The sequence below is a fragment of the Conger conger genome, chromosome 8, assembly GCF_963514075.1.
Source record: "Conger conger chromosome 8, fConCon1.1, whole genome shotgun sequence".
Classification (NCBI taxonomy): Eukaryota; Metazoa; Chordata; class Actinopteri; order Anguilliformes; family Congridae; genus Conger; species Conger conger.
In genome coordinates this window covers 51,022,859-51,046,776 of record NC_083767.1, presented here as the reverse complement: position 1 = coordinate 51,046,776, position 23,918 = coordinate 51,022,859, and the positions used below count along the sequence as shown (strand labels likewise).

The 23,918-nt window shown below is 40.6% G+C and overlaps 3 protein-coding genes across 5 annotated transcripts in view; 1 reads left to right on the top strand and 2 right to left on the bottom strand.

Moving 5' to 3' along the window:
- Window positions 1-707: 707 nt before the first annotated feature.
- On the bottom strand, window positions 708-9,241 carry tes (testis derived transcript (3 LIM domains)). The gene is made up of 7 exons (XM_061252102.1): window positions 9,036-9,241; window positions 6,955-7,040; window positions 4,831-5,293; window positions 3,761-4,201; window positions 3,036-3,251; window positions 2,536-2,694; window positions 708-1,587 (listed from the first exon to the last, which is right to left on the bottom strand). The coding sequence occupies exons 1-7, from the start codon at window positions 9,060-9,062 to the stop codon at window positions 1,396-1,398; spliced, it is 1,584 nt and encodes a 527-aa protein (XP_061108086.1). The 5' UTR covers window positions 9,063-9,241; the 3' UTR covers window positions 708-1,395.
- A 2,656-nt stretch (window positions 9,242-11,897) lies between these two features.
- Window positions 11,898-18,066, bottom strand: cep41 (centrosomal protein 41). Its single transcript, XM_061253103.1, has 11 exons — window positions 17,948-18,066; window positions 17,319-17,382; window positions 16,989-17,036; window positions 16,134-16,195; window positions 15,892-15,949; window positions 14,788-14,911; window positions 13,870-14,039; window positions 13,669-13,736; window positions 13,289-13,403; window positions 12,562-12,771; window positions 11,898-12,187 (listed from the first exon to the last, which is right to left on the bottom strand). Exons 1-11 carry the CDS (start codon window positions 17,978-17,980, stop codon window positions 12,069-12,071), a joined length of 1,071 nt encoding a protein of 356 aa, XP_061109087.1. The 5' UTR covers window positions 17,981-18,066; the 3' UTR covers window positions 11,898-12,068.
- A 90-nt stretch (window positions 18,067-18,156) lies between these two features.
- Window positions 18,157-23,918, top strand: part of poc1b (POC1 centriolar protein B) — a 29,842-nt gene continuing 24,080 nt past the window's right edge. For 2 of the 3 annotated variants that reach the window (XM_061252107.1, XM_061252106.1), the window contains exons 1-8: window positions 18,898-19,070; window positions 19,954-20,038; window positions 20,160-20,331; window positions 20,804-20,983; window positions 21,628-21,735; window positions 22,744-22,859; window positions 23,249-23,382; window positions 23,826-23,894. In XM_061252107.1, the coding sequence (XP_061108091.1) occupies window positions 19,056-19,070; window positions 19,954-20,038; window positions 20,160-20,331; window positions 20,804-20,983; window positions 21,628-21,735; window positions 22,744-22,859; window positions 23,249-23,382; window positions 23,826-23,894 (879 nt within the window). In that variant the 5' untranslated portion in view covers window positions 18,898-19,055. Of the gene's footprint in view, window positions 18,206-18,897; window positions 19,071-19,953; window positions 20,039-20,159; window positions 20,332-20,803; window positions 20,984-21,627; window positions 21,736-22,743; window positions 22,860-23,248; window positions 23,383-23,825; window positions 23,895-23,918 lie in introns of those variants that run through there. The other variant, XM_061252108.1, reaches the window with a different exon arrangement.

Here is a 23,918-nt window from a genome sequence, read left to right as displayed (position 1 = left end):
GTTGTAAAAAAAATTGTTAAAATTTGTAAAAAGCAAAAGCAAAAAACTTTTTGTTAAATTAATATATATATACAACATATTTGAATGCAGTATGTCTTGACACAGCAAACAAGTTCAGACAGGAATGTGCATTTGGTGCTTTCAGCAGGAATTATTCCAAACACAAAACATTATTAATATCAAAACCTTAAATGATTACTTATAAAATGTATTCTCTAATAAGAACCTGAGATCATCAATACAGTATGCTTGGTATATTCTCCATCTTGACCACATGGTAGGAGGGCACAATTACTGCTTTCAAAATGATCATACTCGGGGGGGAAATTGTAATGAGGTGCATATTATTATGCAACAATCAGAGAGAATTTGTTTGAAGACATGGCCTGCACACCATTTAATTCTTACTTTTACAATGAAAAGTAATTTGAATGTACTTATAGAGAAAGCTCCGTCCAACGTTTTTGGAAATACCTCTAGCAGTAGTTTGTCTTCCATCCTTCAGTATTGCTTCTGGTACATACAGTGTGGTTGTGAAGTTTGGATTGAATAGAGTGGGGGGAAGGCTGGCTTGCTCAGATGGCAAAAGTTACTTAAGATACTCAGCAGTTACTCCTTTCAATCAAAAATAAACTAAATCCAGCATCCTTTCCAAATATACTGTATACAGCATGTTATAAAAAAACAAAAATCACAAAACAGGAACATCTCTTGCTGTAAAAGTTTATTAAGTTATAGAATGTGGCTAAGACAACATAAAGTGCAATTGACTGAACAGGATTGAACTACTGAAACTGGAAGAAGCATCACCATGGTAACACATTAGTCTGTTTCTGTGGTAAAAGCAAAGAGAATTGATCACCAGTCTTAGTCCTCCTAATTGTATGAAGCACATTTTTATACTGCTTTGGTAACCCTCCAACTCTCCTAACCCCACTCCCCCCACCCAGACAGAAATAATACACAAATCCCATCTGCAGGAAGGCAAACCCTGGACTGGTCTAATTCAGGTTGCTCTGGAGTACAATCAGTCAGAATCAGTCAGTTGATCTGAGAGAGGCATTGCATAGGTGAAAATGGTCATATTTGCTGCTGGGGTTCACATTAAGAGTAGACCTGGCTATACAGTAACATAGAAAGTATATCCTTATAAGTCTTAAGTGGCACTGAAGAGCAGCTGGCATCCATTTTGGGGATATAGTAGGACAAGGCAGCAGATACCTTGCCTTGAAAACATTCACCTGGACAAAAAGGCCCTGTCTTAAATAATAAAAAAACTACTTTGCCTACATAAACAGTATGCCCCTGCATGCCAGAAAGCTCCATGAAGAGATGGCAGCCATCCGGTTGATTTATGGAAGACGGTTTGGTGGTGACTGCGTAGTCATCCCTGTTCTAAGCCATGGTCTTCTTCTTGCACTCGACGGAGCAGAACAGCATGCCCTGCATGGCCATGAAGCGCTGTCCCATAAGGCACTTCGAGCAGCAGGAACACTGGAAGCAGTCAGGCTCAGCGTGCCAGTGGGAGTCTCCATAGGAAACGCGCTGGGCCTCTGGCTCAATCGGGTTCTGACAGGCAGTACAGCACTGTGGGGGGAAGGGGCATGTTAGAATCCATCTAATCAAACTCTCACAAAAACTGATTTAATTGTTTGGCCATCTTCACTCTTCAGAGGACATACATTCCAGACACACATAACACAATACATACTTCATATTTTACACCTGTAAAATATTAGAAAAGCTTGCAAAAAACCCTTTTATATTGTTTTCTTTAAGAGCAGCAGATCAGCGGTGTAAAAAAAAAAAAAAAATTTATCTCAAAGTGTCCTGAAGCTGATCTGAGTTCACTGCATACCATAACGAGTGAGAGCGCGGCTGTGAAACTGTTTCTGCTGGCAGCTACAGAAGGAGGTCAGTACTGCTGCTGCAACAGCACACATCACACGCTGTTGACTGTCTGGAATTCCCACTGTGTAAATGCCAGTTTTGTCCCCAGTCACCACAGCCCCATCATTCCCCGGCCGGCCGCAGACCAACACTGACATTTATGAAGATTGAAGGGACTCTGCTTTTCTGCGAGGCCAGAGAGCGTACCCTGAGCCTCACGTTTTGTCTCGCTTTCCTCCGTAATAGCCCTCCCTAAGTGCATGCCAGGCACTCTGCCCAGCCGCAGCATATCAAGGATTCAAGGCATAAATCAGAGACACAACAAAAGGTTGGGACGTGATTGACTGCTCCTAGCTGTGGGCTTTCAGAATGCAGGGTGCAGAAGGAAAGTGCTCAGCTGGGGCCTCCTGGAACAGGCCATTTTCATGGTGGTGGGGTTGTGGTGAAAAGTTATCCTTCACCCATCCTCATTGGAACATTCCAATTGTTGGGCCTCATGCTGGCATTTCCAAATAATACAACCAATACAACACTACTTCTTGGGAAAATACACGTACAATGTTGAGATGTAGAGAAATATCCGGGAAAATGGAATATGAAGTGAATGGTCTGACAGGTGTTCAGCATGCCAGAGACGGTCATTACCACAGCATGGCTCTTCATGTAGCAGGGCTTGCACACAGGCTTCTCATTCTCCATGACATAGGTCTCGCCGGCGAGCACGCAGTCGCAGTCAAAGCAGCAGAAGTGCTTCAGATGCCAGTTCTGGCCTTCAGCCTGGGTGTACTCATTACTGAAGATCAGCTGGGGACAAAAGGACCAAGAACCATTTGTTCATTAAAACCATCTGATAAGTGTCTAAATGTAAGACACATTTTCTCAAATTTCTTCTATTGTGAATTTGCATTTGCGTAAGACACCTTAGAAAACTGAATGTTCACCTGCTAGGTAGTACACATTTTACACTTCTAAAATACAAATTATGCTGCAAATATAAAAGTTGTATCAGTAGAACATGTAGAACAGTGTTAACAGGAAGCTCAAGGAAAGAGCTCTCACGTTGTGCCTGGTATATTCACAGCACTTCCTGTGTTAACAGGAAGCATATTGAATCAGCCTCGCCCTTCCCGTTTGTATTACAGTACCTCATCACAGCCTCCACAGCGTGGTTTCTCACTGTCTCCGTAGTGACGGCCACAGTATAGCTTTCCCTTCTTGCAGAAGTAGATCATGTCCACGAGCAGTTCTGTGCAGGTGCAGCAGACAAAGCAAGCCGGGTGCCAAAGCTTGTCGTACCCTGCCCGTTCTGCGTACACCGCCGGCTCGCCCTCCTTCATGGGCTTCTGGCAGTGGTTGCAGGACTGGAAGACAGAAAACATATGCCATGAATACATATGAGTGAAACTGAATATCTGTGGTACATGACAAATAACATCTATGGTACAGTTTAAAAAAGCATGGTAAATGTAGTGGACAGAAAAGGTATCCATCCGTGATGGGCTGGTTGGTGTTCATCAGCACATCAGAACAGAACATCAGGGCCATTAAATCAGGACCACAGTAAATAAACATATTCTGAACTGCAAAACTTATGATTTTTAACTGTAGTAAAAATCTACACTATTATGTCTACACAGCTCCCTCTTGTGACACAATTCAGGCATCAGTGCAATTCAGTGAGGAATGAGCTGAAAGAGTGAGTCAAGTGGATCCGATTCAATAAATTGGATAAAAATAGGGTACTAAATACTGTGCTCTGAAACATTAGCAATAGATTTCCATCTGAATGCAACTTAAACTGTACATCTAACCAAAGGCTGTTATAAAGGCATAGGTCAGTGTCTGTGGTAGGAAGACAAGGCACACTTACATAGGTTTGTCCTGCTGAAGCTCCGGGAGCCCTTGGGGTTCCCAGTGCCCCTACAGCAGTAGTCATGCCCTTGCTTCCAGCTGCACCTTCGGGTCCTGCTTCAACTCCAGCCCCAGGTCCAACTCCCACTCCAGGCCCATCTCCGGCTCCCACTCCTGGTCCCACTCCAGCTCCAGACCCACCCCTACCTCCGGCCTGGGCCTGCACCTGGCTCATCTCCTCGGGCAGTACGAGATCGCCCATGCCCAGCGCATCCTGCTTGTACTTCTTCACATACTGCTCCATCTGTCGAACCTCGTTGGGCGAGAGTTCGTGGCACTTGGAGGGATCCTGGTCATGCTCTGGAAGCTGTTTCGCCATCTGCTTCTTGCGGTAGGCGGCGCCCTCAGACCCGACGATGGGGCGCTTCTCCGGGGGGAGCAGCTCGATGTAGCGCACCACCTGCAGGGACAGTCAGGGTGGTCAGGAAGACTCATGGAAGAAGGGGTATGGATGTGGTGTCTAGACACTGATTTATCTGGAGATCATAATAAAGACCCTGACTGCTCCGAGAGGTGAAAGACCTCAGTAGCATAGTCAGGGACAACAACTACATGACATCAAACATATAAAACTTCACATAAATGCTTGACAACATTAGTATAGGGAATAAAAGCCCTGATTTCTACATCAAGGGGAATCAACCTTCATATAGCTCATTATTACCAATGAACTTGGCGTGAAGTGACTGCCTTAGAAATGAACTTCTAGGGCTACTGGTGGAGCAGTGCTGATTGGCTAATTCACAGCTGATTGGGCCATTTATATTAGTAAAAGAAGTTACATGTAGTGTCTGCAGTTAAAACAAGTGTTTGTGTCTCAATTTTCACAAAATATTTTCACATTTGAGATTAGATTTAACCCAGAGTCAGCAGAATGGAAAAACTTTGCAGGAAGAATACTCAACAATTCCAGGCTATAGTAGATCTCTTACTAGGTGAATGTCAAATTGTAAGCTGTAACTAAAAGAAACAGTTTCCAACTGTTGATATGCTCCTAGACACAAGTAGATAACCATAGAAGAACTGTACCAGGCACTGGTTGGCCACTGGTGGAACCCATTCATAGGTGGCGGTCTTGAAGGGCATGTCCTTCTTTGCAAGTGTGGCACTAATGGGTGTGGCATTAACAGGAATGGTACTGGAGGGCGTAGCTTTTGCAGGGACTGTGTTTGCAGGCGTGGTGTTGGCAGATGCAGCTTTGGCTGGGATGCCACTGGCCGGCACACCGCTGGCGGGCACAACACCGGCAGATGCAGCACTGACGGGCACGGCACTGGCATGGGCTGTGCTGACGGGTATGGCGCTGACCGGCACAGAGATGGGTAGGGTGACCATAGCGCCCCTGTAGCTGGGCACCCCATCCTTCTTCAGCTTGGCCATAAGACCAGTGTACTTGGTGTCCTCAAACAGCCGCCCCACCTTCCGGTCTTCTGTTGTGCCCATTTGCACATCATGGTCCTCCAGGCCACATTTGCAGTTCCGGCAGATCTTCCTGTGTGGGGCATGGGGTGGTTTGGGGTGCGGTTATTCAGAGCTACTGATAGCTGTTGCTAACATAATGGTTAAGGCATACCAACTAAAACAATCAATTACATAAGTTATCGCATAAAACCGAGTGATAGTACTGTTCAAGGCTTCAGTGACTTTTGTCCAAGTTGGAAATATATGGTAGCTCAGTCATATATTGAGCTACCATAAGTGTCTTGTGGAGTAAGTTCCAGGAAAATGTTACAGCCATTTTGTTCAACACATCCATTTCAGACCAGACATATACTTTGCCTAGTAATTGTCTAAATTTGAGAAATGAAAGGTGAAATATGAGCTATCATTACATAAATTACCTTCATCTGCCATTTTGTCTCACTGCAGTATGGAATGCTAAGGTCTTCGACATAAAGCTTTCATCAGAGAGCTTCACCATTTCCAACCTGGCTTTTGGCATGTTCCTCACCAGGAAGTTATAAATTTAGCTGCGGTTCAGTACAGACTTCCTGTCTGCATCACTGACACTGAGTGATAATGATCTCAGTCTATGGACATTGTGACAAATTTAGGCTTAAAACTTTTTTCCCCAAGTTTGAACACATTGGATACATTGGCCTATTGCAAAGGCATTATACTCAGAAGCGAACAGTAGAGAAGGCAATAATAAAGTTTGAACTTGTCTCAGGAATATTTGCGTAGATCGGGCAGAGACTTGCAATATCAAGGACATTACATCACAACTTAGGACTGCAAGGCATGTATTGGCTTGAGAACACACACCAACAAGAATATAAATATATATGTCAGTATTCTGTACATATACAATGAGAACTGTGATAGTGATGACAATATTACCATCTTTTCGTTACAGTGAAACAGCAATCTGAATTTTTAAAATTAACATATGACTTTATAAACTGGATGTTTCTGGAAAGAAAGATGGGTTTTAAATGAATGAATTAGTAGCCAGAAAACGCAGTGATCCATATGGGAAAAAAACTGCGGGGGGATGGGAAGACAACTTTGGGATTCTGCTAAAAGTGAAGTCACATTTTCTTCAGCAAATAGCAAGAGTGAGGTCATTGCCGCCAAGGCCACATGGCCAGCCATATTAGAGACGTATTTTCCTATCCACACAATGGGTTCATTGCAGCCTTTCTTAATGGTCGGACAAAAATGTGGCATTGTGGGAATGTTACCATGGAGACTATCCACAGTGGGAAGCATGACACCTGTTGTGCCCCCTTCAAGAAAATTACCTAAGTGTACATAACAGTGGGAGGAATGAGAATGTCTTCCCAGTGTGGATGTAAATAACTTTTACCACCATTTAGTTTGTAGATAAAGACTGCATTGTAAGATGTGGGCTCTGGAACTATGTGAAAAGAATGGCAATAAATTGCTCATTCATGTGGGAAAGCTGGCAGTTAAAGGGTTAACATATTTGCAACACAGAACTTCAGATTTAATACATAAGTCCAGCTATACCACACCAGAATGATAATGCTGGTATTCTGTTTTACTGATTATTTAACCCTTTACTGTAACTGGCAGCTAGGTTTGGTTATAACATCCCTGGTATAAAGAAGAGGCTAGCTTAAACAGAATAATGAAATACACATTACGCATGTACTCAAAGCCTTCGTTACAAAAATGAATGACACCAACCTCCAGAAGTGCAGCTCGAAGCCTTCACATTTCTCCTTACACTTCAGGCAGGGAGCTCCGGCACCAATTTCATGGCCCAGTGTCATCTGTGAAGAGTTGGATGGAGTTCACTAGTTATTATTTTCACATTTCATTTGCTGAGTATATACACTTACCCAGGGTGGCCTTCTGATATTATATTACTGTACATTTACTGAAGTAAGGGCTAGTGGCTTTTTTAGAGGGTACAATAGCACTTCACCATCTGGGAATACAACAGTCAACCATCGTTTTAAAAGTTGAAGATCATTAAAATTAGAACCAATACGACACTACACCAAACATGAAACTTTGGACTTTGTGGGTACACAATAACCAATGGCTCTCTACTATCTGAATAATTTGTTATTTTCGGAGTAAGTTTCTCACAAAATAAATTTTCACTGCTCTTCATAAACTTGTCAACCTTTCCATAACAGCTACATGCAGGACAACTTTAATACAGAAAACCTGGCTGCAAAGATGAACAAGACTCAGTCTTGATTCTCAGTTAATCTATCATTTCAGCCCCATTCAGTCTGAGGCCTTGTCCAAACACTGCCTCAGCTAGCTTCCTTATATGGGAAAGTATTTTGAGATGATGAAAGGACAGCAGCAACACAGCACACTCCAGTGTTTTGGAGGGTTTTGCCGAAATGCAGAAAATGCTCCACACTCCTAGGAGAACTGGGATCCTGCCGTTAAGAAAGTGACTCCATGGAATGTGAGTCTTGACTACAGGCTTTTTAAAAGTGTAGCCCTGTAAATAATGTTTAGACTATCTCTCCCACTCCATTCACCCAAAATACTTTGGCAGCAAATCGGTCAATGAGGTTCACTTTTTCTGAGGTGAGGTCACTCTGTAAATCTAAGCTATCTTCAGTCCAATAGATTTGGGAACAGAACAGAAAACTGAGCTTTTATTTGAGTCTCTGAATGCATAAATATCAGTGAATAATTCCTTTTTCCTCTGCATGAAATGAGAAGTTATTGCCCAGCTACAGATGGTTTTGTGATCGGAGTCCTTCCTGGAGCACTGCCTGCCTCATATCATTATAAATAGGCTTAGCTGTAAAACAGAACATAGCTGTGTTTTACTTGTTGTGAAGTGCTCTTTCAAACTTTTAAATTCCGAATATAAAAAACGCTCTTCAAAGCCATTTCCCAGGTAAATTGGCTAAATCTAGGCATTTCTTTCTACCATGTTGGCCTATTTCTAAAGACATTGAAGTGTATATAATGGTATTTTTCAGAACAGGCAGTAGTACATGTGGCCCCTATTGTACTCGGCGACTTTGTTAGAGTCTAATTAGCACTGGATATTTTACTGTGTGTGTACCTTCATTGTATTTTAGACATAACGCAGAAAGTCAAGGCCATGCAAGGGAAAAATCCAAGGGAGCACTCGGCATTCCCTTTTAAACATAATACAGTATGCGATTAATCAAGGCAGCCCCAAATACTCGACTAGTTTGAAACTATATCAATTAACCATTCGTTGGTGGACGAAGTGTACGCTGGACAGCTGTGGTCTGTCACTTGCGACCAGGCGCAGACCAACTGTCGTGCACGCGCAGTCACACCAGTGCACCGTCATAAAACGCATACTACTGTAATTTTTTATTTATTTATAGAGGCTATGAGTCACCGCTTCCAGTACAATTGCTCTATCTTGTATTGATAAAATATTTTCACACACACCAGGGTCTTAATTTCGCCTTAACTCACAAAAGCAAGAGTGCTGAATTGACTGAATGATAAAAACACGTTTACCTTTTGGCTGCCAGAAGAACGCTAAGCATGCATCATTATGATATTCTAGTTCCGTTAAGTGTTCAAGTGAATCAATTTAACTTAGGCATATATATATAATTAGTTCTCAAGTTTAGAAAAGACTAAAAATTACATCCATTTATAATGCTAAAATTGTCCGGTCAGACAACTGTGGCATCGCCCAGAAATCGTGAAGCTAGCTACCTGGCGGGCTAGTAACTGTTACAGTGCTAGCAACCTTTTCGGGCGTTGCCATAGTTTTTCTTATGAAACGCCAAGGAAATACATACCTTTTTAATTTCCTTTTCCACTTCCATGATAGAGTCCTCGGTATGTTTAAGAAGTAATACAACGTGATCACCTAATATCAATAAATTAGTGCAGTAACTTGCTAATACTGAACTTCAGGTGGATTACCACGCAGCGCCTTAATTCGGCTACAGGACTGCGATCACATACTTCTAAACAGCCCAGTTTCATTGTTCCCCAACAAGGACTTCCGCTATCCCCTGATGTGCAACTCTGAACCAATAGCAATCTACAATATGCGGCAAGGAACGATGCAGCCAATCACAGCTGACCAGAAACACATATAGTCCAGATAAAGACTTGAAAAGTAAACAGTTTCTGTCGGAATTTGCCGTTAAGTCACTGATAAAGCACAAATGTAGAACTCCAGCTGACCTATCTTTGGTTTTATGTTATGGTAATAAAAAAATAAAATCTGTTCGTTGAAATATGTCGCTATGTATTTGCCTACATTTTTTACCTAATTTGGTAAGAAAAAAAAAAGTGCTGGTCAAGCCTAAATTCCACTGCATTTACATTAGCCTACACGGTCATTATAATGATACCTGAATAATTTCGATTGGATTGAGATTCTACACCTGAGAGGGCCATTGCCAAACATTGCTTTTGTTGTCACAGAACCATTTCCCTGTGGATTTTGAGGTATACTTTGCATCATTGTCTTGTTGGACAATCAGTCAGAAAGTGCTAAGTCAGTCAGTCAGGGTGCCAATAATTCTGGGACCCACTGTATATTGATGAAAATGATACTCAGTGTATTTGAATATTCCAGTAAAAATGTGGCCCTTGTGTGGGACACGTCTGGTAGGTGGATGATGTCACCGAAGTGGTCTGGCCTGATGTGTGGTGCGTGGAGTGTGGAAATCGTTACTAACCGGGTGCTTGTTCCAAGATGCCACCAGAAGCAACTGCCCCACTGCCCTGTCCAGAGGGGCTGCAAGAAGCTGAGGGCCATTTGGTTCTCTTTTGTGCCATGGGGCGGTCACATGATTACCTGGGGGGGTTGACCCCTCCAGCATACCCAATACACATTCCTACCATGCTACTATACTTTCAACTTTTATTACTGTTACTACTTATTTAGAAGATAGTCTATCCAGGTGAGCCATTACAGTTTACAGTTTTTTACAGCTTTTCCTCTACCCTTTCACTGTTACTTTCTCTTGCGGGTTTCTTTTTATACTGTAAATTATTTTTAAATAAAAAGATGTGCCATGTATGCTATAGCAACGGGGCCAAGAAAATGTCTTGTTTGGGATGGGTGGTAGCAGAGATTGTATTCTCTTTGTACTTGACTGTACTGTTAACATCTAAGTGTCTGGCTGTGAACACCCTAGACTGCAAACAAGCTTACTCACCATTTACTCACTCTAGCCACCATCATAAGCAAAGAATAAAGGCCACCTCTTCATTGTGTAAATGTATGACTCATGCACGCTCAGTGTCATGAACAGACTTCCAGTGAAAAACTTTCGTAATAATGTAATGCTAGCCTAGAATCTAATCTACTGAAATACAACCTATGAACAATATCAGGTTAACCAACAGCCAGTCCTGTTGACAAATTCCTAGGATCTAAGATCATAAGTCTAATCCTTATGATGTAATACTGCTTTCCAATATTCCTTTTTTTGTAAGCATTGAGATGTCAAGTATTATTATGCATTGCACTGTATTATGCATTGCATTTTGCATATGCATTGAATGAGGACTCTTGTAAACTGTCTCAGATTCACAGATTCATGGGGAATCAAGGACCTTCCACAGAAACAGACCAATGTACAAAAGTGTAGGCCAGTATATGCCAAGGTTCTACCCCTCACTCTCCACAAGTTACTGTTACTCGTATACATCGATGATTGATGCATCAGAAAATAAGGAACATAGCTAGGTGGATGTGCAGCTTGTATATTTAACTGATGGATGTATTATAAAAGGAGAATAACAGCTAGTGTATTTATTTGATTTATTAGCCTTCCAACAAAGAAAAACTCCAAACACCAGACTTGCACAAAACTGTGACTAATAAGTATACTGTATATTATTTTTTTGAAATGTCAAGGCAGTTCTTCACAGATTAGTTGGCAGCTTTGTATCAATACTACTATAAATTGCAAATCTGGGTCAGTACTGCTCTGTGTTCCAGATGAAAAACTGTACAAAATAATCAAGCATTAATGCAATACATAAACCAATCAGTGAAATGTGTATAAACATAGTAAATATCATATAATACAGCAAACAAGCCCACACAGGAAGCCGTTTCAACATCACCCTACTTCCTCATCTGTAGTTTCTGGGTGGGTTCACACTGGGCAGTGACTATGTGGATGTACAGTAACTGATCTTTAAGAGTATGCAGTTTATATGGATGGATAGATTTAACTGTTTTTGGCTTCAGTAGGTGTAGGTTTGAAATAGAAAACGGGGAATATATAATGGAGTTAAAAAGAGAATATGCCTGACATAAACAATGTAATTCCTGTCACATAATGGTGCAACGAACAAATACAAATAGCTGCTGTAAACAGAAGTTCCATATTTGCATATTTTTTACATTTTAAATTTAGAAAACATTCTCAAATGAAATGACTGTAGGTAACCACAAAATCAAGTGGATCACTGTCAGTAAAGTTTCTCCAGTATAGTTTAAGGTTCTTTCAGACATTGAGAGGTCATTAATTATTTACAATTTGCACATATACACCCTGTCAAACAGACAGTACTATGGACAGACAGCATTTGGCAAATATTATTGTAATGAAGATTTAAATAAAATATTTAATAAAAATATCACAATATCTTATTCTAAAAATGTTATATCACTGGATATTCTGCACACAGGTATTTCATCAAAATAAATCTGGCCACCACTCATCAATTGAATGAGAAATATCTACACTTTTAAAAGCAACCCATTTGAACTATCCAGGAAAGAAGTAGTGGACAGAGCCAGCACTTAATGACACTGAATATCTCAGAACAACATTCAAAAGGCTTGGAGCTGGAGTACTTCATCTCCAGGGGCGACTCCTCTGTGACCTGGAGCCATCTGTCCCTGCCAAAGAGGGAGTCCTCTGGCTAATTCTGCTGGCGGATTTCGACAGGGAGCTGCTCTTGGATAATACGGACACTAGGGCACACACACATGCACTGTTACTACACACATCCACCCTTCAGGTTAACACATAGCACATATTGCAAATGTCAGTTGAGTACAACCTTTGTATTTATCTGGATGAAATTCTATTGCCACATAAATGACATAATCTGCACTGAATGTGGAACTCATCTAAATAACAGTCACGTGGTGAAACATGGTATACAATTTCCTTATTGTATGGCAGCAGAGTGGTTCCAGCACCGGATTTTCACCCAGGTTTAAATTTTAGGTATGAATGTCATCTTGATTTGCTGTCAGGAAATGCCTGTCAGTTAAAATACTTTGGTAACATGCAGCAACTGAAATGAAGCTTACACATCTGCTCTGTGTAAATGGTCACTCACCACTGGATGACGAGGGAACCAGCATCTCCTCCTGGAGCTCCTGGATCTTTCTGATATCCTGGAAGGAGAATCGGCACTTCTTCTCAGCAGGAGATAAACCCTGACCAAGCTGGCTGCGTCTCAGACTCCGGATTGCCATGGGAGACAGTAGGCATGGGATAGTGCCTGTCGTCATGCCCTCTGGAAATTTCTGAGCGATCACCTTCAGCCCTATGAGAGTTAGAATCCACGCTTAATAAGCTTATAACGCATCCTGCGCACTTTTTTTTAACCACAAATTATTTTAGGATTAGGAAACCCCTACAAAACAAAGTCTAGTATAAACATGCTATGTTATGACAACAATTTTGTAATTTCTGATAAATCATCAAATTATCCTGATTAAGTCAAATTGATATTACCAGCTAGGTTGATTAATTCTTAATTCTCTTGGGTCATGAAGCAGAACTAGCAGAAACATGCTCAGCATGGTAACCTACTGTTGAAACATGGTGACCCATCCCAATGTTAACATGCTGTTGAAACATAGTGACTTATCCTCATGCTAACATGCTGTTGAAATGTGGTAACCCATCCCGATGTTAACATTCTGGAGATACATGGTGACTAATCCGCATGCTAAAATGCTGTTGAAATGTGGTAACCCATCCCAATGTTAACATGCTGTTGAAACATGGTGACTTATCCTCATACTGTGGAATGAGAGCTGTTTAGAATCAGACCTCACCTCCAGAGAGCATGAATACATTCTCAAATCCTCTTTCAAACATGGTAGTTGCAGCAATACTTGCTATCCTCTCGTCCTCATCATACAAAATGATTATCTTTCCAGAAGCATTTTTCTGTTGTTCGTTAAGGTGGTCTATTTTTCAAGATGAACAGTGCATTATGGTGCTCCGGTATCACATTTGAAGTCGGAATATATACATATATTTCTAATAGTTCTTTCCTGGTCAAGTAATAACAGTAATATTAGACAGTCCATAATTTGTCAATGCATGCACATATACACACACCATGTATGCATAACACTAAATATTATGCAATATTTCTTGGTAAAGTGGTGACAAGGAATAAATTAAAAAGCAGCTGTATGTCTAAGGATACATATTCCAGCACTTCCTTTGTATATGGGTCCATTGTCCGAGATAAAGTTGCAATTGGGTAACTGTATGCTGAAAAACGCAGTGCAATATTACAGCAAAGTCAAAATTCTAAAGCAATTTCACATAAACAGCACTAAATCATTTTTCTATTAACTGGCTAATCCTACACCCATCACCACATGGCTGATGTTATCGCCCTTACCGCTGATAATATGGCATTGGTCATATTCCTCTTTGTCCCGCACGTCCAGTAGAACATAGGGACAGTCAGGGTAGGGTTGTTCGCTGATTCTGGGGCTGTGTACTGGTGCGGCTTTTCTATGTCTCCGTCCGTATTTATCCATGTCCAGCTCTCCAACGCCGCTTATCAGACTGTTTAACCACAAGTACACCATTTTCACCTGGTTTCAAAGAGGGCATCCACATTCCCTATGCAATTAATTAACACCCTGCAATTTCCTCCCGTCTGCAGATTTGTATTGAGTTTCAGCCTTTACTCAGTCATGTATAGGAGGGGTAATTAGCACAGTGAAAAACCAACTTGTTGACATGACAATGGTGGTTTTGTGTGACACAAATGCTCCCACAGACAGATGGTCAGATTCAGAATAATGGGCCTCATGCAAGATCATTCAATTTTCCCTTATTTTTAATAATAAGTCGGAGCACAATTTACGAGTGGTCCGGACCTGTCATGTAAAAAAGAGCCTGCATGTCAGCGCAGTTGCCTGGCGCATCAACCTCAGAACAAACTTTCAAACTAGGCACTGCAGATCAAATACGAGTCAGCAACTGCATTGCTTATATCGCGCCTCAAATGTTTCTACCATATTATTATATTTTGGCAAAAATGAGGAACTGCAGGCATCAGTTAACCTCACTGGCTATCTATCCAATGGAGCCCACCAACAGTACTGTATATACTGTGTTATAAAGGACATTTTCATGTCGAACAGCTTGAAGTTAGGTGCATTTTGTGAATTTTACGCGGCACACTCGTATGAGCCCTTCATTCGAAGAAAGTACAAGAAATGTATAAGAATACGAAAATGTTCTTCATGAGACCCATTGTCTCAGTGCATGGTGAGCAAGTATGGTGGGTGGAGTTTGATAGCGCTACCTTTGCAGTGTGGACCTTGGGGAGAGCCCAAACTCTGACTCACAGTCCTCACTAAGGACTGCCATCCCATCTGGAGAATTATTGTTCCGGTCCGTGTCTGTCTCTGACAGAATTGATACACTCTCTGCAGGATGGAGAGCCCACATGTCTGCTCATTATCTGTGATTATTATATACAGTACTGTGCAAAGGCACCCTAGATTTGTTAATATAAATTTTGTCTTTGATGTTTCTGAATTAGTAGAAAAGAGCAAATTTGTGACTTCCAAGCATTAATTTTTCCCCCAAAAATGAAATGTTACAGAGAATTTAACATAAACTCAAGTAACCTATTAAGCAATATACCACTTTTATGATTTTTGATTGTGGCTGTCTGGAATTACCATTAGAGCTAAAAGAAAGTGAAACAGCCAAAGTATGCAAAAGAACTGTGGCAGAAGTTCTCGATTATGTTCGGAACAACCTGCCAACCAATTTACTTATATTTTTGCAGTTTTAAAGGTGATGTGTGGTCAGAACAGATATTGATTTGATTCCTGTTTACTGGTCAGTAAATGGTAAATTTTGTGATATTTAGAACCTTTGTTTACTGACCACCCTTCACCTTTAAAACTGCATCAATTCTCTTGGATATATTGTCCTGAAGTTTTATAAGACAATCGGCTGGACATTGTTTCAAACATATGAGATAACTTGCCACAGTTCTTCTGCAGACTTTGGCTGTCTCACTTTCTTTTAACACTCTTGGTAATCCCAGACAGCAGTGATCAGATTTTTATCAGAAAAGTATTTGCTTAAAAAACTCTAACATTTCATTTTTTGGTAAAATTGATGCTTAGAAATGTTTGCCCTTTTATACTGACACACTAATGCAGAAAAAAATAAACCAAATTTATATTTAAAAAATCCAGGGTGCTTGAGACTTTTGCACAATACGGTATATCTTTCCAAATTGTGTATTTCATAAAGCAGCATTAAACAGTGACAGGACATTCAAATGTAAAATACAGTCAGAAATACAGTCTAGCTGTAGCCAGGGCAACTTTGCCCCCAAATTTACAAAACAAAACCTTTCTGAATAGATGTGATAAGAGAAAGCTGTTACCCTCTAGCTCTTCCCCTGCCATGTCAGTCAGATCCGACACTGAGGCCACCTGTATTACCTAAAACATTTTAAATGAGAACAATCGGACAGGACCTACAGATACTGTTTGCAAACTTCTCCTGCTTCAAATTAGCATTTATCGTAGTAACAACATAATTTATTTCCTTCAAATGTCTAGAAGTTTGACATGACCAGTTACAAAGCACACAGATAAGCTTTATTCCTATATATTCAAAACTTACCAGCTGAGCAAATGTTGACACTTTGAGCCTTTTGAACAGTTCACCCTTTCTATATCGGTAATCTAAAAGAAAGCAACATAAATTTTTCTCCGGTTTAATCTATTTTCCAGCCCAACAAAACACGTTTTCCCCTTTGACACCAAGGAGATTATATGGAACAAAGTCGCATAATACATTTTTCTGTTTATTTTGTGGCTTTTTCCACTGGGAAAATGTATGTACAAGTTTGCACAGACTGCAGACTGGCCATCTCCCAATTCAAAATGACAGAAATGACAGCCATGTTGAATTGTTTTCCATAAAAAACATGGAGTAAACACACAGGTAATTTCAAGTCCATCCATTAATGTCCTCACCATCTCTCCAACAAACTCTCACACATACATTCCTTTACCTTAATACCATAAGGCTGACAAGCAAGAGAGTGTCTGTGAGCAACAAAACACCCTTATTCCTTATTAAGATATCATTGTTTCTCTGCAATTTGAAATTGGGACAACATGACAAGAATGTTGTCCTGGGAAAGGTCTTAATGCTGAAGCCACAACCAGCAGCACAACGCTTTATTGGCTGCCTAAGAAAGGAAATAGAAACCAAACCATGCCTCCAAGCTGAAATATGTCTCCAATGCATAGGCAAAGCATTATATTACCTATTATTAAAAAACAAAATCCTTGCCTCTAAAGGATCATTGGGTTAGAGAAATAATAAAATGTGGATCATTCTTATTGTAAAGGCATTCACACTGAAATTAGGGATCTCTAAAGCCCCATTTCCTTGCACAATAACTGAAGTGACACTTCTCACATGCACCATCAATTTCTCCCAACAGCATTCTTATTAAACTAGACTTACTTTTCTTGAGCTCCTCCATTCTCTCCATGTACCTTATCAGACTGCAGCCTATTGAACAAAAAACAAATGTAATTCTAATGGATGTTCCCTATAACATGCTGTAAGGTGTCAAGACAATACACGTTTTGGAAACCATTAAAGAATGTTGATTCTTGATTTAAACGATCCAATATAGCTTGACATGTCTTGAGCAGTAAAATTGAGACATTTCTTTCTAACCAATGCTACATGCATGCATTTGTATCGGTTCAGTACAGCTCGTTTGCCACATGAAGATTTTTCTTCTTGTGTGGCCCTTATCTGACAATACGTCTTTGAATATTAACATACCTGTGTCAACCTTTGGTTTCACATGATGGTATTTAGGGTTCCGCGGAACTTTCTTTTTCATGTACTGTAAAGTTAACAAATAATAAGAATAAATGTCGATTGAGGTAACTTATATGAAGTGGACAACAACAAATTAAGTAAAATAACACAATCTAAGTCTATTACTGTGACACAACATTGTTAATAAAAATCCAGGTGTAAGGTAACGTTATTCCGTTTTTTTTTTTATTATTGGTGGTGGTATGGGGAACTATCTTGAAGTGGCGCCACAATGCACTGATTATGTAGCCTGTCACATTTAGCTGGCTAACTTAACTTCTTTACATGCTTGGGGGTTTCCGATCGTGCACTTGATCCTACTTAGCCGTCGCTAGCAAATGTTAATGAAGGAATGCTTAAATTGTCCAAGCGTACCCCCACAAACTAGCTTTGTTAGTAGCTGCTGTTGGTTTATTCTACCTAGGCGGGCTAACGTAGCTAGCTAACTATAAGTTAACTGACATTAAAAGGTAATCAAGCTAACTTAGACTACCGATCCCACGTTAGGCTAGCTAGCTAATTATTCAGAGGCTTCACTGACTATCATATGAAATACACTGACAAAAAACACATCATTATTCGCCATTCACCTCCGTTTTGCCGATACTTTTTGCAGTGGACATCTTTTCAAATTAAACCACAAAAATAAACGACATGACTGGCGTCAACAAACGTTTCGCTGATTGACCATATATGCTGCCCAATCATGTTCAGACCAGGTTGCTTAGCAGCACCTGACACTGCCTTCTCATACGCACATTCTTTTCCACCATTTTAAATCACAATAAAAAGTCATTCTTTGTACACCACATATCTCGAAGTGGGCGGCCTGTAGCGTAGTGGTTAAGGTAAATTATGAAACAAAGTAAGCTGTGGAATTGTTGGTAAAATATATTTCACAGAACATATTTGCAGAAGCTGGAGGAGTGAATATTTGATGATTTAACGGTGGCCTGTAGCGTAGTGGTGAAGGCACATGACTGGGACCCCCAAGGTTGTGGTTCTAATCCCGGTGTAGCCACAATAAGATCTGCACAGCCGTTGGGCCTTGAGCAAGGCCCTTAACCCTGCATTGCTCCAGGGGAGGATTGTCTCCTGCTTAGTCTAATCAACTGTGCGTCGCTCTGGATAAGAGCGTCTGCCAAACGCCGTTAATGTACAAAACGAAATAGCAAATGTACACATAAAATATAGCAGCAAAGTAAGCCTGCAAGCTAACCAGTATTTTAGATTCCTAGTTAGTACACAAAACATGCATACAATTACAATTAACACTATAGCTAGCTATATTAGCGATTGCTGTCATTGTTGCGACATCATTTAGCCAAACTTGTTTGTTATCTTGCTAGGTAAGTTAAATATTAGCCATATTGACTTTGTGTATGAATGGGGGAAATTAATGGGGCTAGAAGACTAGATCGCTAGCGCTCTCATTAATCTATCTCCAAAATATACACAAAGGTGCAGGTGCAACAACCTATCCCTATATGAAAGCCCCTAACTTTACAGCTATTGTTAACTAAGCCGCTCTCAAGCTAGAGCGTGCAAGCCAAAGTTGAACAGCCCGATCAGTGTCTGGCGTTCTATTAGTCTAGTCTGAGAAAGCCAAAGCGCGCTCGGTTTGACTGGGAGAGCTGTCAATGGTTTCCTTGTTGATTTTCCAGTCCGTGCGATGAAAATAAATAGTGCATCAACCAAATGGCATCTGTTTTGGTAAGAACAAATATTTTGTAGCAAGCGATATCATGTTTTTGGCCTAGTTTTGACTTATGCTCACTTCCATTTTAAAATCCATGCAGGCAGTTTAGCATTATAGGAAGTTAGCTCAGGCCTCCTTAAGAGGATTTAGATGATAAACACAGCTAAATTAGCTTGGTTCCACTGAACTAGCTAGCTACTTGTTAGCCCTAACCAAAATACAATTGCTTCAGTTTACGAACTACTTAGGCAGTGTTAATATTAATTTGGAAAACGTCTGTATGTTAGATCACTAACGTTAGCAAACTAAGTTATCTAGATAAGTTAACAAGTGCTAGCTAACTAGCTAAGTTAGCATCCACACTTTGCCAGTTCTGTGAGCATGCAATCGTTACCTAGCGAGATGTTAATATGATTATTGGAACAATGTTAGCTACGATCTTAGAAAGGCATAACGTTTTATGTTATCGTTACCACAAACTAACCACCTTCTTACAATTTCCTAAATAAAAATGTTTGAAAAGAAGTTGCAAGCGAATGAGGATTTCTAACTTCTTTCCAATATCGTAGCTGTAACCTTGTAACGCTATATGGCTAACCTGTATGAATGGACAACAGTCCCGTGTGTATAACTAGACAGCAGTTTGCTTGCAGATTCAATGTGTACATTCGACAAAGTGTGTACGTCTTTTTCTAATGGCATTGCTAGTTGTGAATTTTACACTGACACCGAACTGAATGTTATTCGATCTTCATATTGGATACCTTACTGTTCAATCAGATGTCATGTAACTAACGTCATAGCTAGTGTACGAGTCGGCACCGTACAGCAAGGTAAGGTTAACTAACTGAATATATGACTTGGTAAACCAATATGGTGAAAATGTTGTTGTTTTAGGAGGATCCTTCCCTGGAACGACAATTTAAAGGTCATAAGGGTGCTGTCACGTCTGCTGACTTCAGTCCAAACAACAACCAAGTGGGTATGTTGGCTCTAAGAAAGCATCGTATCCCTTACTTAGACCCCATGCAAAATGATGTGGCTTCTGCCAAGACTGACACAGTTCCCTGTTCAATCTCATTCTCATCTTTCTCTATTTACAGTTACAGGCTCAGTGGATACAAACCTCATGATCTGGAACCTGAATCCCAAGGCCAAGGCGCTGAGGTTTGTTGGACACCGTGATGCCATCACAAGTGTCCAGTTTTCCCCCTGTGGTGATCTGGTGGTTTCTGCATCCAAAGACAAAACCGTCCGACTGTGGACACCCCGCTTGTGAGTTATGGTAAACTTGGAAAGATATTGCTGGGCTAAATATGATGAACCATGATACAGTGTCTAGCTGGATAATTTGGTGATGATATCTTTTACGTGCATCATCACCAATGTATGTAGCACTTTTCAAAAGATTCTACCTGAAAATAAGTCAAATTTGTTGTATAAATTGGAAACTGTTCCCTGAACTGTGTATAAATTCTCAGATAATCTCAGATACATACATACTTACACTACATTGTAAGACATTTTCTTGGATGACCTTGAATGAGCGTTTTTCTTTCCAGATTTGGAATTGTGCTGACAGAAAAGAGTAGTATGTAACTTTTGTGACTGAAGTAGGTCAGGGTTTCTTAATTCACTGCTAAAATTTACACTATTTTATATGTGTGGCACCAAAGCTGAATGGCCCAAAATGCATATTTATTCCCACTCTTTGTTCAAGTCTTTTATGGGCATGTGTTTCTTCCAGTAACGGGGAATCAACAGTGTTCAAGGCTCACCTGGCCCCAGTGCGCAGCGTGAGCTTCTCCCATAATGGCCAGAGACTCGTCAGCGCCTCTGATGACAAGTCCCTGAAGGTGTGGAGCGTGCACCGGCAACGCTTCCTGTTCTCTCTCAACCAGCACACCAACTGGGTCCGCTGCGCCCGGTAAGAGCCCCAGCTCCAGGCCGTCCTGCTTTCTTCTGACTCATTTAGCGATTAGTCTGGTGCGCCATCAGCTATACCACTTGTTATTTTCTGTCAAATAAGGTTATTTATTGATCATATCAGGTCGTATGATCAGGATAACGCAATGCTGGGTGCAGCGATGGTGTGCTGATGAACTTGGATATGTCCGATTGCCTTCAAATTCAATTGAATTGACACCACAACTCCTCAGAACGGTTTCCCATCATTTTGCCTGTTAAATGTACCCTATGCAGAATGAGTAGCACAGACAGAATTCTTATTTTTTTTCCATCACTAAAGCAACATTGCCTCCTTTCACATTACTTTCATTATAGCATTTCCATCTAGTCATTTAGCAATGACCCCTATCCACATCAACATTTATTATTGATTATTTTGTTTCTACATGATACTATGTGCCCTATGACACTGTGCCCTGTAATATTCCCATTGTTTAATGCACCACATAAAAATATATGTAACAATGAATTCTGCTTTGTCCCCTTTTACGCCATGTTGTTTATTAATTGTCAAGGATTTATTTCCTGTGGTGGACCGCTTCTGGCTTCCCGCTGGCCTGAAGGAGAGCAGGTTCTGTGATCTCATACCTTCTCATTTTTCAGCTTTTCACCGGACGGTCGTTTGATCGTCTCCTGCGGTGACGACAAGACCGTGCGCCTCTGGGACACCAACACGCGTCAGTGCATCAACACCTTTACCGAAAGTGAAGGGTAGGGGCCGGATTTTAATCATGTGGCAGCACGAGGATTGCCAGAATTAATGGATGAAACTTGTCTACTTCATGTGACATGTTTATATTGTTCCTACTAATTCCATGCTTTAATCTGGGGACATTCAGTTTATATATGATGGCTTTGTCCGTAATACAGCACATAGTCTAAGATGTATGTGCATAGAATTTCCTTAAAGCCCCAAAATAGTAAACGCAAGACAAAGGTCCCTGTGCACTTATTTTGGATTGTATTTTTCTGAGTTTGCCTTTGGTTGAACATAATGCATATCTGATTGAGGATTAATATGTTGGCTACATCACTTCCTTTGTCCATGGTGTGGTGTTGACACATGCAGACAGACTGGGGTTTAAACAGGAAACAAGAAGTATCTGCTAATCTGAGCACAGCTGCTCCTCTTTAATCAGCTGGAAGTGTGCCAGAATATATGTGTGCCAGAATGTATGTGTATAATCAGAATGTCCATGAGATGGCGCTGTTAGGTAGTCTGGCACAATATGTCTGTAAGACTACCATCTGTTTTGGAAGATTGTAGACTTCCAAGCAGATTATTTTATGAAGTAGATTAATTTATGAAGTGGAATGCATTACAATTTCTTGCTGAATCTGAATGTATGTAATCACATATGAAAGTGGCTCAAAATGCCTTTAGCTATTTTATTATGCAAAAAAACACAATTATTTTGCATTATGTGTGCATGTGTTGTATTAATAATTAATAATCTCAGAAGTGAAGTATTATGTTTTTACATGTGGTGTCTTTAAACAGCTGCTGAATAGGAATGATTACTTGCTCCAATGTTTTTCATGAGATGAGTACGCTTGGGTGATTCCTATATCTAATACACCTATGAGCTGTTTTGCATGGGTCATCATTCTTTTAGTTACTGCTTGCAATGCGTACATTACGGTTGCCCTTCATTTTGTGAATGAAATAGCAAATGAGCTTTCATGTCCATGTTAATTGTTTCACTACTGATTTTCTAGAGTTGTGACATTTGTGGATTTCAATGCCAGCGGCACCTGCATTGCTTCTACGGGGTCGAACAACACGCTGAAAATATGGGATATACGCACCAACAAACTACTGCAACATTACCAAGGTACTGACCAGCCAAAAACATGGGCTATAGGGAGAATTGGAGGCCTTTCAGCACTGTTTCTGTTCCTTTGGGGATTTCTTGTGTGCATTAATCCATCCCTGTTTGTGTGGCATATTAAAGGAATTAAGACACAAAATGTGAAATACTTAGGCACTTTGCTCAGAACTTAACTGAATTTAAACACTTGTCCATGATCTTATGTTTATGAATATATTTTCCAACATTCTTCTTTCTTTACTGACCAATGGAAAACATTCAACGGCCATTGGTTTTTGCACATATAATGGCTCCAAAATGGCAGCATTGACTGCATAATTGGTGAATGGCTCTGTTTTTACTTCTTGACATTTTGATTAGTGATAAGATGCTGAATTCCTGCTCTGGATCAGTTCACAGTGCGGGGATCAATTGCTTTTCCTTCCACCCATCAAGTAACTACCTCATTAGCGCCTCCAGTGACAGCACAGTGAAGATCCTGGATCTGCTTGAGGGCCGGCTGATCTATACCCTCCATGGGCACAAGGTACTGGTACTGTGTTGTCAATATGGACTCTTGCCAAATGTTTATTTCACAAGTAACTGATGCACAGATTGACTAACTCCTCTGAACTATTTGATTCAAGGGGATTTGATTCTGTTGATGAATACACAAAGCTGTTTCATTGTACCAGTTTCCCACTCTAGAGCTGGAACCAGACTTGCTCATTATACCCCTGTCCTACTGTAGAGCTAGGTCCAATTCCAGTGTGTCCTAATATCAAGTCAAACAAAAGCTATCTGTGCCAGCTCAGCCCATTGTCTGTACTAATGATAAGGCTCTTACAAGATAGCTGTGTCAGCAAACTTAGTAATTATCCATCTAAACAGCATGCCAAGTGTTTTTTTTACATGGTTTTGAATGGCAAATTGTTCAGTGATTATTAAGCTTTGGAGGTTGATGATCATGATGGCAGTCCTCTTCCTCAGGGTCCCGTCCTAACAGTGAAGTTTTCTCGCCGGGGTGATCTCTTCGCTTCTGGGGGCAGTGATTCTGAGGTAAGAGGGGAGAAAATATCACAC

Coding starts and splice junctions, on each gene's coding strand:
- cep41 (XM_061253103.1), bottom strand. CDS start 17,980: ATGTCCACTGCAAAAAGTATCGGCAAAACGGAG. Junction 17,037..17,318: donor GAAACCAAAGGTTGACACAG/GTATGTTAATAT, acceptor TTTGTTCAATAG/GCTGCAGTCTGATAAGGTAC. Junction 14,912..15,891: donor GGCAGGGGAAGAGCTAGAGG/GTAACAGCTTTC, acceptor TCCATCCTGCAG/AGAGTGTATCAATTCTGTCA.
- tes (XM_061252102.1), bottom strand. CDS start 9,062: ATGGAAGTGGAAAAGGAAATTAAAAAG. Junction 5,294..6,954: donor TTCGAGCTGCACTTCTGGAG/GTTGGTGTCATT, acceptor TGCCCCACACAG/GAAGATCTGCCGGAACTGCA. Junction 2,695..3,035: donor GCTGTGGAGGCTGTGATGAG/GTACTGTAATAC, acceptor TTTTGTCCCCAG/CTGATCTTCAGTAATGAGTA.